Genomic DNA, 13,065 nt, shown 5'->3' on the forward strand with positions numbered 1-13,065 from the left:
ATATTTCAGAAAAACTAAAGAATTTTTTTGGATTAAATGGATTAAATCGAAGTCCACACCGTTTTTATTTTGTCGAGAGGAAGGTTTGCCTCGTGGCACGTAATGCATTATTTTCAAAAATTGTATTTATGAATAAAGTGACATCTGAATGTAAGTACTTTATCGACTAAAAATATCTTTCGTTGATAGCCTAACCTAATTATTGCAATAAAGTAAATTCATTAGATTCTAGAATGAAAGTGAAGACGCATCCTATTATTCGAGTGCGTAAAAGTTATCACGTCAGTGCTTTGTGTCACGTACAGATGTCGCTTTTTATAAGTCAAATATTGAAATCACAGTTGCCAATGGTAGCAATCGAAAATCCTCAGACGCCATATTGTCATATATTTCAAATAATAATGACATCAGACAAACGGCGTATTTTTCAGTTGTTTGTTTTTGTTTCAATTAACTGAAAAGTCTTACCGATAAATTCGATTAAATGATATTGTATCAATGCAAGCAATAACAAGAATCTGATAGTATTTTCGACGAAATAAGTTTTATTTTTGAAAAGTATTCTTACGCGAAATAAAAATGTTGAACACCAACGGAAATTCGTCAACTAATATGAGAGTGGTCGTACGAGTGCGACCTTTTTCGACGCGAGAATTGGAACAAAATCAACGTAATATCATTTCAGGTAAAAAAAAAACTGCTTTTCATACTGTCGTCGAATTGTTTTAGAAATTTTAATTCATTTTCTAGTCACTGACGAAACGACACTCATATTTGATCCTGAGGAAGACGAAGATGAATTCTTTTTTCACGGAAATAAACAAAGCCATCGAGACATTACTAAGCGCGTCAATAAGAAACTGTTGATGGACTTTGACGATGTATTCAACGATCAATCGACCAACAGCGATGTTTTTGAGACATGCATGAAACCCTTGGTTATGGAAGTGATGAATGGGTTCTCCTGTTCTGTGTTTGTGTATGGCGCTACTGGGGCTGGTAAGACTCATACGATGCTCGGCAACCCTTCCGAGCGTGGCATTACCTTCATGACAATGGAGTACCTTTTCTCCCAAATGGATCTCCTAGAAAACGAACGTAAATTTGACATTGGCATATCGTACTTGGAGGTATACAACGAACAAGTTATGAATTTGCTGACAAAAACCGGCCCACTGCGATTGAGAGAAGATGGATCTGGTGGTGTCGTTGTGAACGGCTTATGTTTGAAACCAATAACCAGTGCCGTGGAATTGCTCGATTTGTTAGCGTTAGGTAATCAAAATCGGACCCAGCACCCGACTGATGCAAATGCCGAGAGTAGCCGAAGTCACGCTATATTCCAAGTTCACATTCGCATGACGAACAAGCTCAACAACCAGAAAAATTTGGTAAAACTCTCGATGATCGATTTGGCTGGTAGCGAGCGTGCAGCAAGCACGAAATGTATTGGACAACGGTTCAAGGAGGGGGCCAGTATTAATAAGTCTCTGTTGGCATTGGGCAATTGCATTAACAAATTGGCTGATGGTTCGAAGCACATCCCCTACAGAGACTCAAATTTGACGCGTATCATCAAAGACTGCCTGGGAGGGAACTGCCGAACAGTTATGATTGCCAATGTTTCACCGTCGTCTTTAACGTACGATGACACATACAACACATTGAAATATGCGGGCAGAGCGAGGAAAATCAAAACTACTCTGTCGATCAACATGGTCAAATCGAATGTACCGAAGGAGATTTTGGTCAAACAGCTGAACGGCAAACTGGACGAAAACGTGAGACTCCTAGCAACAATTGAAGAATTGAAGAAGAAAATTACAAGCATGGAAAACAGACCGACGCAGCAAGTATCTCCCATTGATTTGTCACAGTGGCACAACGACATCGATACGGTATACGATTCGATAAAGGTTGCATTCGAGCATTGCTACAATTTAATTAGCAAGGAGAGGATTCTGAAACTGCGAACAAAATTCAAAGAAGAAGCAGACATGTGCGGTCGGTTGTTGGCTCTGGATCAATCAAATGGAGGACAGGTACGTCTATATATGGTGAAGTCGCGGTAATGATGGTTCGCAAACTTTAATTGAAATTTCAATTTTTATAGAATCCGCGTGTAGAAGCTTCAATCGATCGAATGTCCAAGCAGATACATGTTCAGCAGGATGAGAGTAATCTCTGGAAAAATCGCCTAAAGAACCATCAGCAAGAACTTTTTGATCTGCACAAGAAGATCAGGACCAGTGTAAGTATCCATGAACAATACAGACTGATGCGATGGGCCAGCTGATGATCATTCTATTTATATCGTTGCAGAATATGTCGCAACTACTGGAGAAATATATCCGAGCAAAAGAATTGGACGTGGAAAATGTTAAGCTGAAACAAAAGGCGGCACATTTCATGAAAATAAGTTCGCTTCATATGCGTGAAAATGACATTTCACATAAAATTATGAACGCAAGCAATAGCTTCAACCGGACAAGTTATTTATTGATGCGTGCCAATAATATAACGCACCAGGACATGCACACCGAATACGAAAATTTAATTAAAATGAATCAGCGACAGGGCGCTGTAAAATTCAACGAAAATGAAGCTGAATCTGACGAAGCGTTCGCCCATCTTACAATACCGTTGTATGAGATGAGATCACCGCCGAATGCTCTGAAACGAGAACACAGCGAAAATGATGGCAGTGAGTTCAATGGCGAATTTCGGCGTCCCAGTCGTAAACTATTCAAAACAGATTCGAATCAGCCAGTGGCTAGTACGGCATCAAAAACGGCAAATTTAAATGAAACGTTGGTCCTGTCTGCTGTGCCTAGTGGAAGTACCATTAATCTTCCAGTGGTCCGACCTTTGGTTAAAAGTAAGGTGTCAACAAAAGGTCGACCGGTACCGCAAATGAACAGAAACAAGGAAAATTCGAGCACATTAGGTTTGTGAAGGCAATCTGTTTGCTTCAAAATGGAAAATATGTTTCGAGTAAAAAAATCCTTTTATTTTGCACTTTCAGCGGTCGTAAAACCATCGATTCATTCAAATCTGAAAATGAAAAGTCCGAAGCGTAGCCCTAGACTACTCAACAACAATGGTAAGTGAACTTTTAGTTATAGTCTCAACGTTAGGTCCATTTGCGTTCACTAATTTGTGAATTTCGATGGTCAAATTGCCACTTGTGTTCTTGCGAGCATTTTAATCTCTTAACGAAGAATTTGTAACTTAATTTCCTTCATCACACTTTTGTCATATGAGAGAAACCCAGACGGAGCCCAGTCATTATGTCTTGCCGTCGGTGTCAAAATGATATGCCGTTTCTAGCAGACTAAAAGAATGAGCATTATAGAATAAACTCAGACCTCTCTGCACATTTCTTGATCGATTCATTTGCAGTCTTAGTGTTCATTATACTTTGTACTTTATAGCACCATCCCAACTCCAACCGATTGCATAAATTAGAAAAGAAAAGGCGTCTAGGATAGGGTATGCAAGATCAAAAGTGTGCAAAATTGTTGATTAAGTTAGCAACCGATTATTTCCCATTAATCAAAACGAATTTTTCTTTCTATTTACAGCCAACAGAAAGCCATACACAAAGAGCAGTAATTTAGATCTGCCCAAATTGAGATTCAAATAATAATTGCCACGACCGGATCATGTGTGAAAGAGATTTCACTTGTAACTAAATGTATTTTATAACAAACACTTTTCACTGATGTATTTTTGCACCATTTTATGCATTTTATTTGCACTGAATCCGAATTGAAATGGGAATGATTTCAATTTGTTTTTGTTGCCGTAGTCTTAAGGTATGAGATCAAATGCTTTCAATTTTAATATAAAATGTCATTCAATGAAAAACAAAAAATATTTTATAAGAATTTCGATCGTTTTGTATTTGAAAAATTGATATAAATAAAACATGCGGAACGTTGATTTGAAGAATCTTTAATCATTTAGAAAATTTATTTACAACTGTTGCTTGTGTGGAAAGGAACAATGGTAAAAAGGATGTGCTACCAGGATATTCATTGCAGAAAATAGAATCGCTGTAACACAGTCTTTAAGTATTTCCTCTTAAATTTCTGTGTTTCTTCGTTTACGTGAATAACATTGTGGTTTTACAAAGGCAAAGTTCCGGTTAAACACACCTGACGACCTGACAAAAAATTTTCTCATTTGTCGACTTAACTAAAGGTTCATGTTCTCCTTAACATTTCAGAATCAACAAGCTCGTCCCAATATATAATCATTAAATTTGCTTCTTCTTTTTGCTTCTTTTGCTCGAAACAAATCCTTTTAGCGCACATATACGACTGTGTAAGAACAGTAGAAGGCACTTAGTAGAGCTTGGCCACTAGCCATACTTACATTGAGGTCTGACACCAAGGAAATATTAGGTTAAACCAAATATTTTATAAATTTTCGAAGATTTCAGGAAGGGTAAACAAATGATTGTTCAAAACGAGAGGAAGTTCCTGAATTTTGAAGAAATTTTTCACGTGATCGAAGATTTATGGGAATTTTCTGAATTCTTTTCACAAATAAGCTTTTATTATCAATAGTTTAAAAGATTTTCTTTTTAGTGTAGCAAAGAGCAAAGGATATTCATAAGGCTCGGAACAGGGCAGATTGATCTGAATCTGATTGGAACTGAACATGAAGTAAAAAATTTTTACCTGACCTGAATTTATCAGAAATATGAAAATTATTAAAAGTCATGGTCTGGTCAGATTTCATGTATACCTGGAACCTGACTTGTTTTACCTGACAGGTCAGAGTAGTTCAGACTCAGATATTGTCGACTTAAAAGTCAGGTTCAGACCAATGGATTCCTAACATCTTCCGAGTCTCAGCTTATTTGCTGCTTAAGATATCAACTTTTCTAAGTTCTACATGTGGTTTGATAAATACGCTACGGTTAATCCAAAGACGACAATTTAGCATAAATATGTTGGAATTTCACGGATTCCAATCCGGACTTCTAATAAAACTAAGATGTTCACGTTCACACTTTGAACGTTTATTAGAGAGTGACTTGTTCAAAGCATCGTATTTATACCTAATTCTAAGTCTACTACGTTGATATCCATTTCATTAGGCTACTAATCTAGTGTTTGACTTGAACGAGTTATATTAATTGTATAACTCCAACACTCCCACTCAATTCATATAACTCGTACATGAATCCAATACTCCCACTTAACTTTCATGTTGTCGGCTCCCACTGAATTCGTAATGTGGACCATTGTCTTTATTTCACCATCGACTCGACCATTGACTATCGACTCGACCATAGACCATTGTACCGCATCGACCATTGTACCGCATCGACCATTGTACCGCATCGACCATTGTATCGCTTGTGAGATTAAACTGCTCACCCAGTCTTGGCTGACCACTCAGCTCCTTGTGAGATTGGACTGCTCACCCAGTTGTGACCAGCTCCGCAGACGAAATCCACGTCATACTTGGAATTTACCGCCACTGAGGGATATACTGCCCACTCAGTCATTCGCTGTTGCTGCCAATGAATTCTCTGTTGCTACCCATCAGCAACCCATCATTGACCTCATGCAACCATGTGAGATTTGACTGCTCACCCAGTTTGCCAGTGACCATCTCCTCAGACGAAACGATGCCATATTAACCGCCATACTTGGAGTTTACTGCCACCACACTGCGACTGCCTCCTCAGACGAAACGACATACTAACCGCCATGGGGTAGGGTAATCTCGCACACCACACAAATTCATGGTGTGCGAGATTCACCTCTAAGTGGTGAATCTCGCACAGTCATGACTTTTCGTTACATGTCGTAAAAGGACGCATACTATGACCGCGTGTGCGAGATTCCCCGACACCACCGCCATACTTGGAATTTTACTCCGCCACCGGTCTTGTAGCATAGCTACATTCGCTTGCACTTAACAGTGCCACAACTTTCCACAGATCACATACCAACCACAATTCAATCGTACAGCGAGTGTTATTGACACCCCTTCCAGTGCAAACTGACGCTGCAGATTAATTGCCACAGTTCAATGTGTCTGGGCCCCATAACCTGTTGGAATTTCACGGATTCCAATCCGGACTTCTAATAAAACTAAGATGTTCACACTTTGAACGTTTATTAGAGAGTGACTTGTTCAAGGCTACTAATCTAGTGTTTGACTTGAACGAGTTATATTAATTGTATAACTCCAACAAAATAAACGATGGCTTCATCACAGCCAATATAATAAGACGCAAAACGCACAAGTCATAATTTTAGTTGTAGTTTGAATAATCAGCTAATTACCTCTGCCATGACTTAGGAAGTAAGTTTGGGTCCAATGTCGTGGGAAAGCAATAGCCGTAATAATCTTCATTGCAATCAAGGCATTTAATATATTTGTTCATTGATTTTGGGTGCTCATTTCACGATCAATAAATAGTGAGAAACTCCCTCAGTCGACTGGCATGCAAACGATAGATAACGACACTAACTATACGAACATACTTGTGTGTTCACTATATTCACGACCGTCTTTATGAAAGGACAATCTTAAATTATATTTTGATCAAAATTTTTGAACAATACCGCTAACAATGTTATCAATAATAAAATTGGCAGTCATGACTTACACTGAGCGTACCAACTGGAAAAAAAACTGGAAAAATGACAGAAAGAAACGTCGCATGTGTACTGAGCAAAGAAAGAGAGAGAGGTTAAACGATTTGTTTTGATCGAAGATGTCAACATTAGTCTATCGATGCTTAATAAAAAATTTAAATTTTCCCAAAAGACAATTCATCAGCCGTGTACCGCGGAAACAGTTTCACCTAACAAACGGTGAGCCTTAACATTTTCCATTTAATCTATCACGTCATTGCGTAACATTTAAGATAATTGCGATTTTTATCTCGTGCGATTCCAGTTCGATGTCATGGTGAATATGAATGGCAGGATCCCAAAACACCGGATGAAATGTATGAGATTCGTTTGTTACTGGTTATACTAGTACTTAGTCTACTAAATGATGTTTCGCTTGTTTCCAGAGTCAACATAACTTACATAAACAAAGACGGCGACAGAACTAGTATCAAAGGGAAAATTGGTGATAACATTTTATATCTAGCCCATCGATACAACATAAACATGGAAGGTTAGCACATTTTGACTGTCATTACACAGCTGACAAATGTCCGATGATGAATTGGTGGAAGATGGACTTTCCGTTTAACTTTGACTGTTACTCACACAAAAAATTGTTTCCATTTTAAGGAGCGTGCGAAGCATCATTAGCCTGCACCACATGTCATGTGTATGTTCACGACGATTACATTGACAAATTACCGCCTGCCGAGGAAAAGGAAGATGATCTTTTGGACATGGCACCATTTCTAAAGGAGAATTCCAGGCTGGGTGCGTAACTAGTGATTGTAACGATGAGCTCACCCTTTTTGATTGTAAAATTTTCTGACATTTTTAGGATGTCAAATTGTGTTGACCAAGGAATTAGATGGCATAGAAGTCACATTACCAGCAGCAACGCGAAACTTTTACGTAGATGGTCACAAACCCAAGCCGCATTAGGATTTCGTTGAATTTTCACTTGTTCGATTCGTTGTTTTTTGGTAACTAAAACGGTTGAGTTGCGAGGAATAAAAATTATTTTTAGATTTTCCTTTTATTAATTCGAGGAGGCACATATCCACCTTCTTAGGTCGTCGTCAGCCAAATTTTGGTGTAGGTAATTATGATTCGGACGTTTTCGTATATAAAATCAAGCTCAGGTTGACAGGTAGTTTCCTTCAAATTTGAGCTCATATTTTCGGTGAATCTCGTTCAAGGCATCATCCCCATAAACCATAATCTTGACTGTTTTTTTCCAGAGCCGGTATGGTTTGATACGATTTCGAGATAGTGAGCAATATGGTGAAATCGGACAATCCGGGTTTTTTGGCCACCAGCCACCAGAAATCGATGATTCAGTCTACGTCTAATAAAAATCCGTCTGAATGAGGGTTGACTGACTATTTCCATTATGACAAAAATAAATTCTAACTCCAGCAACCCTTCCTTTACAGGTGTTGACGAAAGAAAACACTGAAATCATTAGAATAATCTCTATATTTTCTTAGTAGCTACGCATTTTGTGATGTTATAATACTAGCATAATAATGCGCAGCGGAAATGAGGGAGAAAAAAACAATTAGTTTGTGACATAACTTGGATTTCTTAGTCTTAGATGATTTTCCTGAAGAGACTCAGAGTTGCATCCTACATTTCTAGATCATAATTCACTAAATCTTATACTTATAACTAGGAATAAACAGAACTACTGTTACTACATAGACGAAAACATAAGCTTAAACAACGATGGTTTCTTAAATAATCTTTATGACGAGAGGAAAGTTGTAACTGAAAAGTCGAACGAATCTTAAATAATGAAAAAGAACAGAAAAAAAAGAGTAAAATTTATTAGTCTGTTTGTTTGGCCTCTACAAGTCTTGTGTATTCCTTTATGGCACTAGTTAAACTATTGATCGCTTCCACTTTCAGTTTGTCCTGAACGAGAACCATTTTTTGAAAATTCAAATTATCTTTGTGACGCTCGTGTTCTTTCTGCAATTTTTCCTTTTCTAATTCTAATTTTTGTTCGAAATAATCTTTCCACCAATTCCGGTCCGATTCGCCATTGCAATTGCTCAACTCCTCTTCGGGACTGAATTTAAATTTTTTGTAGTCCTGCTTTTCCTCGTCAACTTCGTGCAACTGCATTGTCGATGATGGTTCAGATGATACTCGACTGTTCAGCCTACATAAATGGAAACAATGGAATTAGTCGACTGCAGCGACAGAAATATTTCTTGTATCGGGCTCACTTTTCAATTTCGAAAAAACTGATCTCCGGCGCGGTCCTTCGCTTTGACGACACTGACACCGTGACGGGTGGACTGTCTTCCTGATATGATGATGTACTTTCAATTTCTATGCGCCGATTTTTGAACACAGCATCAATGTCATCGAAAAATTCCCAATTCACTTGCTGCGAGTGCTGCTTTTTACTCAAATTTTTGTTGTACGTGATGAGAATGTTGTGCCATTTTTTCGATACTTTTTCCGGTGTAAAATCGTAGCCTAACGATCGCATGCGTCGACATATATCTATCCAGAGTTGACTTTTCCGTGCTCCGCCTTGTTCGAATTCGGACTCCCTGTCACCGCGCAGTTTGATAAGCGTTTTTGTAGCATCTGTTGTCCAGTATAGCTGGTTGCGACGTGAATTTTCATCATAGTAATACGCTAAAATGCACAACATTCCGGTCAGGTTCACAATCGATTTTTAGTAGAACAATAAAGGAACTTACAATCATCGTCCTGGACATAATCTTCCAATGATTTTGCTAAGAGCGCAGGCGACGGCTTAGTGTCTTGGAAATCATCATCTGTAAAAGAAAAGAGGAAATAAAGCTCGACGAACTCTGTGAAATTTTACGATCTGAGGAACTAATCAGTAGCTCGACAACAGAACTTGGACTACCAACAGTTTCGTTGTTTCATTTCGACATCAGTTTCTTATCAACGTTTTATACAATGTGGATCATCCGGTCGTTCAAAAACAATTGTTTACGGAAATTGTGAGTTAAAAGGCTGGTAGTGAATGTAATCCACTGAATGACAAATTAAATTGAAACGTAAATGATGCTCTATCACCTACTAGAAAACATATTAGTCCATCGTCCCTATCATAAACCGTATTTTCTCAAAACAAAATTCTTTTGTAAATTCAGCGTCCCATTTATAATTTAATTTCAAAATACGATCAAACACACAATCAAAAAATAATAATTTTGTATTGCGTGTACGCATGTAATTTGTACAAATATAGGACGCCCATACAACAACGCACAATCCATCAATTGCAAATAAATAAAACAAGAAATCAAACAAGACCAATGCATCCTTCCATAATAAACAAAAATATTCTCCCTCCGTGTGTTTGTATATATACCATTTCCGTATTGACGACATGGACGCCGCATCGGGTTGACACATGAATCTAAATTAATTTTTGCGAATTCTGTGTTGATGTTATTATGATATGAATTTCCTTCAATTCTCAAATGTGTTTTCTCCTTATTGTATTTACTTTACGACCGAATTCATTCGCGGATCGATATTAATTGTTGATGTTAAGTACATTGGTGTATACCATCAATATGAGGATAAAATCAATTTATGAATATATGTTCGTACATACACGCTGCTACACATTACAACACATTTCGTTTTAAATCTGGTTACACTTACATAACGACCCACAGAACAATTCCCTTCAATGGGAAATCAAAATTTTAAATGAAAATTAACTATATTTCATCACACGCCCCAATTAATTGTAACAAACCATCACTATCGTACCGCGAAGGTGCGAAAACAAAATCTTTCAATCTGTAAGACCACAACCTTTTGTTGTGGATATTCTAACTTCATATAAACAAAACAAAAAAAAATCAAATTTAAATTCCAATTACCGGCTATTTCAATAAAATCATCACAATTCCAACGATTTGCCATTTCGAAACGAAACAATTTTGGGCACCAGTTTTTACACAAACATTCTATAATTTACTAAATAACAATAAAGACGCTAGCAAAACTCTCGAGAATTATTAGACATTTTAGGGGAGATTAGATCTGACAGATGCTAGAAGAGAAATCAGGTATAGCAATACTATACTGCATTTCAATCGACGCTATATCCCGATTTGCGATGTTTTTACAATCGAATCATTGTTTTGTGCCTTTTTGTTCGGCTTTGGCTGCGATGTCTTTTAAGGTTATCCTGTTGGTGAAAATTTAAAACTTCAAACAGAAACGCGTACAAATTTTTGAAAATAATTCCCTAATGGACACAAAAACTGGAACGAACAAAATATTTTTTCAGATTGTTAGATTTAATAAAGGATTTGATGGAAAATAATTGAAAATGCTGCAAGAATTCTCAGAAAACTACAGACAAACTCCTTTAATTTGAAAATGTTTCGGCAAAAGACAGAATAGATACCGTTAATCCTCGAGAACAGGTAGGAACGTTTAACATCCTTTTCTTAATTAGCCTGTCTCTTAACAGAAGAGGAATTCCGAATGTCGATATTCAAGCTTTTATAGACCGGCTGGACAGATTACTGGGACTGTTAGTGCTAAATTAAAGCATTTACAATTTACTAAATATTTTTAAAGGAAAATATGAGGATTTCAAAGGACGCTTTTCTGCTTCCATCTGTGAATGCCTACCAAATTTTAGGCAGAAAACTTGATTGAGTAAACATTCACACTAACATAGTTAAGACTTTGTGCTTATCGTTTCCATCATTCATTACTCCACCGGCTCCTTCACAACACAACAAATGAGATTGAAAAATTAGAGAAAAGTGCTCGTAATGTTGTCGATCAATTTTCTTAAGTTATGCAGCCTGTGGGAACTCGATCTGCATTACAAACCTCTTCCTCCTGGATAAAACGAGTGCTATTTAATAATGTGAGCTAGGGCGAACTAAACAGATTGTAGTACACGAAACACCCTTCGATCAAAAGATCTATTAAAATAAGTAAATTTTGTACAACATACCGTCAGGAGTGTCTTCATTTTGAAACTCAATTGAGAAATGTATAACTTTTGTTTGACTTTCGTTCGAGGTTAAATCAGCTAGGCTTCTGCTCATCGTTTCTTCATTTCTGTTGCAATCGTAGCTGCCTTTCTCTACCGGCTTATCACTCGTACAATTTTCCAAATAACCCAAATTCTTCGTCGGAATCCAGTCGACGTTGTTAACGTCAGCAAAGTATGCAGCTCTTCCTAAAATGAAAACTCTGTTTAACAGCTCCAAACAAAGTTCAATCAAAACAAACTACCGGAAACAAAGTGTAATTCACAGACTCTAGTATTGTTATAATCCAACTCGAATAGGTCGTCTCTGTTCAATGCAACAAGCCATGCTAGTTGTCTAGCTCGAGTTATTGACGCTGTTTTCGAATTAGAGTGATCCACAATAGGGAATCTAAATAATCGTTTCGCTTTATCCGTCCCTGTCCCTATATTCGACGAATTACAACCAATTGCTGCACAATAAAAAGCCATGATAAGAAATGACCAAACTGTGAATAAACAAAGTTGAAAAAACAAACTGAGGTTTTAAGGTTACTGCTTACATACCCGTCGTGTTTAGATCGTAAATGCAGGTTTTTTCCGTTTCTAACTAATTTTCACTAAATTTATGAGGCTTCACAGAAATTGTCTTGTTTATACACATTCAGCATGCAAATGAATAAAAATGAGAATATTTGATAACCTCAATATGTCATAACCGAGCAAGATTGAAACGTCAAATATTTTCTTTGAAAACATAACCTCTATGACATCATATGTTTAGTCAAGTTTTGAAAGAACCTAGATGTAAACCATGTAAATCAAGTACTAGAACGATATGAAGCCGTGTCACATGACATTAAAGACATGAAAAACTTAAGAAATAAAATAGAAGACGTCGAAACCTAAACGTCGGTTTGCAATTTTTCTTTCGTCTACAATTCAACCAAAACAAATTCGAAAACAGGAAAGAGTTGGGTGGTATGGTATGGTATAGGTATTTAATTGTAATGATACAGAAATAATATATGTGGAAACAGGGCCGAACTGGCTACCCAACAGCTGCTTGGACAATGCGGAAATGGCTAGTAAGATTTATTTTAAAAAATTTAAAAAGTTGAGCGGCCCAAAATAGCATTTTGATGTTCCCGGTCGCCCAGTATGGCCAGATTAGACCTGTAGACAAATATTTGGCGAATCTATGAGGTTCTTTAAAAGCCATTTCAGAAATTTCAGTAATGTTGATAGACAGTAAGCAGATTTGTATTTAGTTTCACTCCGTTAGGAAGTTGATAAAGCAACATCATTCTTTAGCTTTTTCGTATAAATAATCGGCTTACAAAATTATTATTTTGGCGTGTGTAAATAGACAGCCCTTTTCTTTGGCTCTTTGGTCAGGCTTCGCACTCGTCAAAG

The 13,065-nt window shown here is 37.2% G+C and overlaps 3 protein-coding genes across 5 annotated transcripts; 2 read left to right on the forward strand and 1 right to left on the reverse strand.

Annotated features, from left to right (window-relative positions):
• The first annotated feature begins 384 nt into the window (after window positions 1–384).
• Window positions 385–3,933, forward strand: LOC119073349 (kinesin-like protein KIF18A). Its single transcript, XM_037178743.1, has 6 exons — window positions 385–685; window positions 751–2,042; window positions 2,114–2,251; window positions 2,323–2,947; window positions 3,026–3,103; window positions 3,585–3,933. Exons 1-6 carry the CDS (start codon window positions 580–582, stop codon window positions 3,644–3,646), a joined length of 2,301 nt encoding a protein of 766 aa, XP_037034638.1. The 5' UTR covers window positions 385–579; the 3' UTR covers window positions 3,647–3,933.
• A 2,753-nt stretch (window positions 3,934–6,686) lies between these two features.
• LOC119073352 (adrenodoxin-like protein 1, mitochondrial) lies at window positions 6,687–7,675 on the forward strand. The gene is made up of 5 exons (XM_037178750.1): window positions 6,687–6,845; window positions 6,931–6,982; window positions 7,052–7,158; window positions 7,278–7,418; window positions 7,486–7,675. The coding sequence occupies exons 1-5, from the start codon at window positions 6,746–6,748 to the stop codon at window positions 7,587–7,589; spliced, it is 504 nt and encodes a 167-aa protein (XP_037034645.1). The 5' UTR covers window positions 6,687–6,745; the 3' UTR covers window positions 7,590–7,675.
• A 433-nt stretch (window positions 7,676–8,108) lies between these two features.
• Window positions 8,109–12,332, reverse strand: LOC119073351 (trihelix transcription factor GT-3b). Of its 3 annotated transcripts, XM_037178747.1 has the most exons (6): window positions 12,217–12,332; window positions 11,916–12,158; window positions 11,632–11,859; window positions 9,368–9,445; window positions 8,882–9,302; window positions 8,109–8,814 (listed from the first exon to the last, which is right to left on the reverse strand). In XM_037178747.1, the coding sequence occupies exons 2-6, from the start codon at window positions 12,139–12,141 to the stop codon at window positions 8,478–8,480; spliced, it is 1,290 nt and encodes a 429-aa protein (XP_037034642.1). In that variant the 5' UTR covers window positions 12,142–12,158; window positions 12,217–12,332; the 3' UTR covers window positions 8,109–8,477. The 3 variants fall into 3 exon arrangements, with proteins under 3 accessions (XP_037034642.1, XP_037034643.1, XP_037034644.1); XM_037178748.1 differs by lacking the exons at window positions 11,632–11,859; window positions 11,916–12,158; window positions 12,217–12,332 and adding an exon at window positions 10,535–10,772; XM_037178749.1 differs by lacking the exons at window positions 11,632–11,859; window positions 11,916–12,158; window positions 12,217–12,332 and adding an exon at window positions 9,545–9,930.
• Window positions 12,333–13,065: the final 733 nt, after the last annotated feature.

This window comes from Bradysia coprophila, unplaced genomic scaffold (genome assembly GCF_014529535.1).
Source record: "Bradysia coprophila strain Holo2 unplaced genomic scaffold, BU_Bcop_v1 contig_138, whole genome shotgun sequence".
Classification (NCBI taxonomy): domain Eukaryota; kingdom Metazoa; phylum Arthropoda; class Insecta; order Diptera; family Sciaridae; genus Bradysia; species Bradysia coprophila.

Excerpts from the sequence above, each read along its gene's own strand:
- LOC119073349 (XM_037178743.1), top strand. The coding sequence starts at position 580 with ATGTTGAACACCAACGGAAATTCGTCAACTAATATGAGAGTGGTCGTA. Across the intron at positions 686-750 it reads TCAACGTAATATCATTTCAG|TCACTGACGAAACGACACTC; the intron begins GTAAAAAAAAAA and ends TTCATTTTCTAG. Across the intron at positions 2,043-2,113 it reads ATCAATCAAATGGAGGACAG|AATCCGCGTGTAGAAGCTTC; the intron begins GTACGTCTATAT and ends CAATTTTTATAG.
- LOC119073352 (XM_037178750.1), top strand. The coding sequence starts at position 6,746 with ATGTCAACATTAGTCTATCGATGCTTAATAAAAAATTTAAATTTTCCC. Across the intron at positions 7,159-7,277 it reads ATACAACATAAACATGGAAG|GAGCGTGCGAAGCATCATTA; the intron begins GTTAGCACATTT and ends TTCCATTTTAAG. Across the intron at positions 7,419-7,485 it reads AAAGGAGAATTCCAGGCTGG|GATGTCAAATTGTGTTGACC; the intron begins GTGCGTAACTAG and ends TGACATTTTTAG.
- LOC119073351 (XM_037178747.1), bottom strand. The coding sequence starts at position 12,141 with ATGGCTTTTTATTGTGCAGCAATTGGTTGTAATTCGTCGAATATAGGG. Across the intron at positions 9,446-11,631 it reads AAATGAAGACACTCCTGACG|ATGATGATTTCCAAGACACT; the intron begins GTATGTTGTACA and ends TTTCTTTTACAG. Across the intron at positions 8,815-8,881 it reads AGTTTTTTCGAAATTGAAAA|GCTGAACAGTCGAGTATCAT; the intron begins GTGAGCCCGATA and ends CCATTTATGTAG.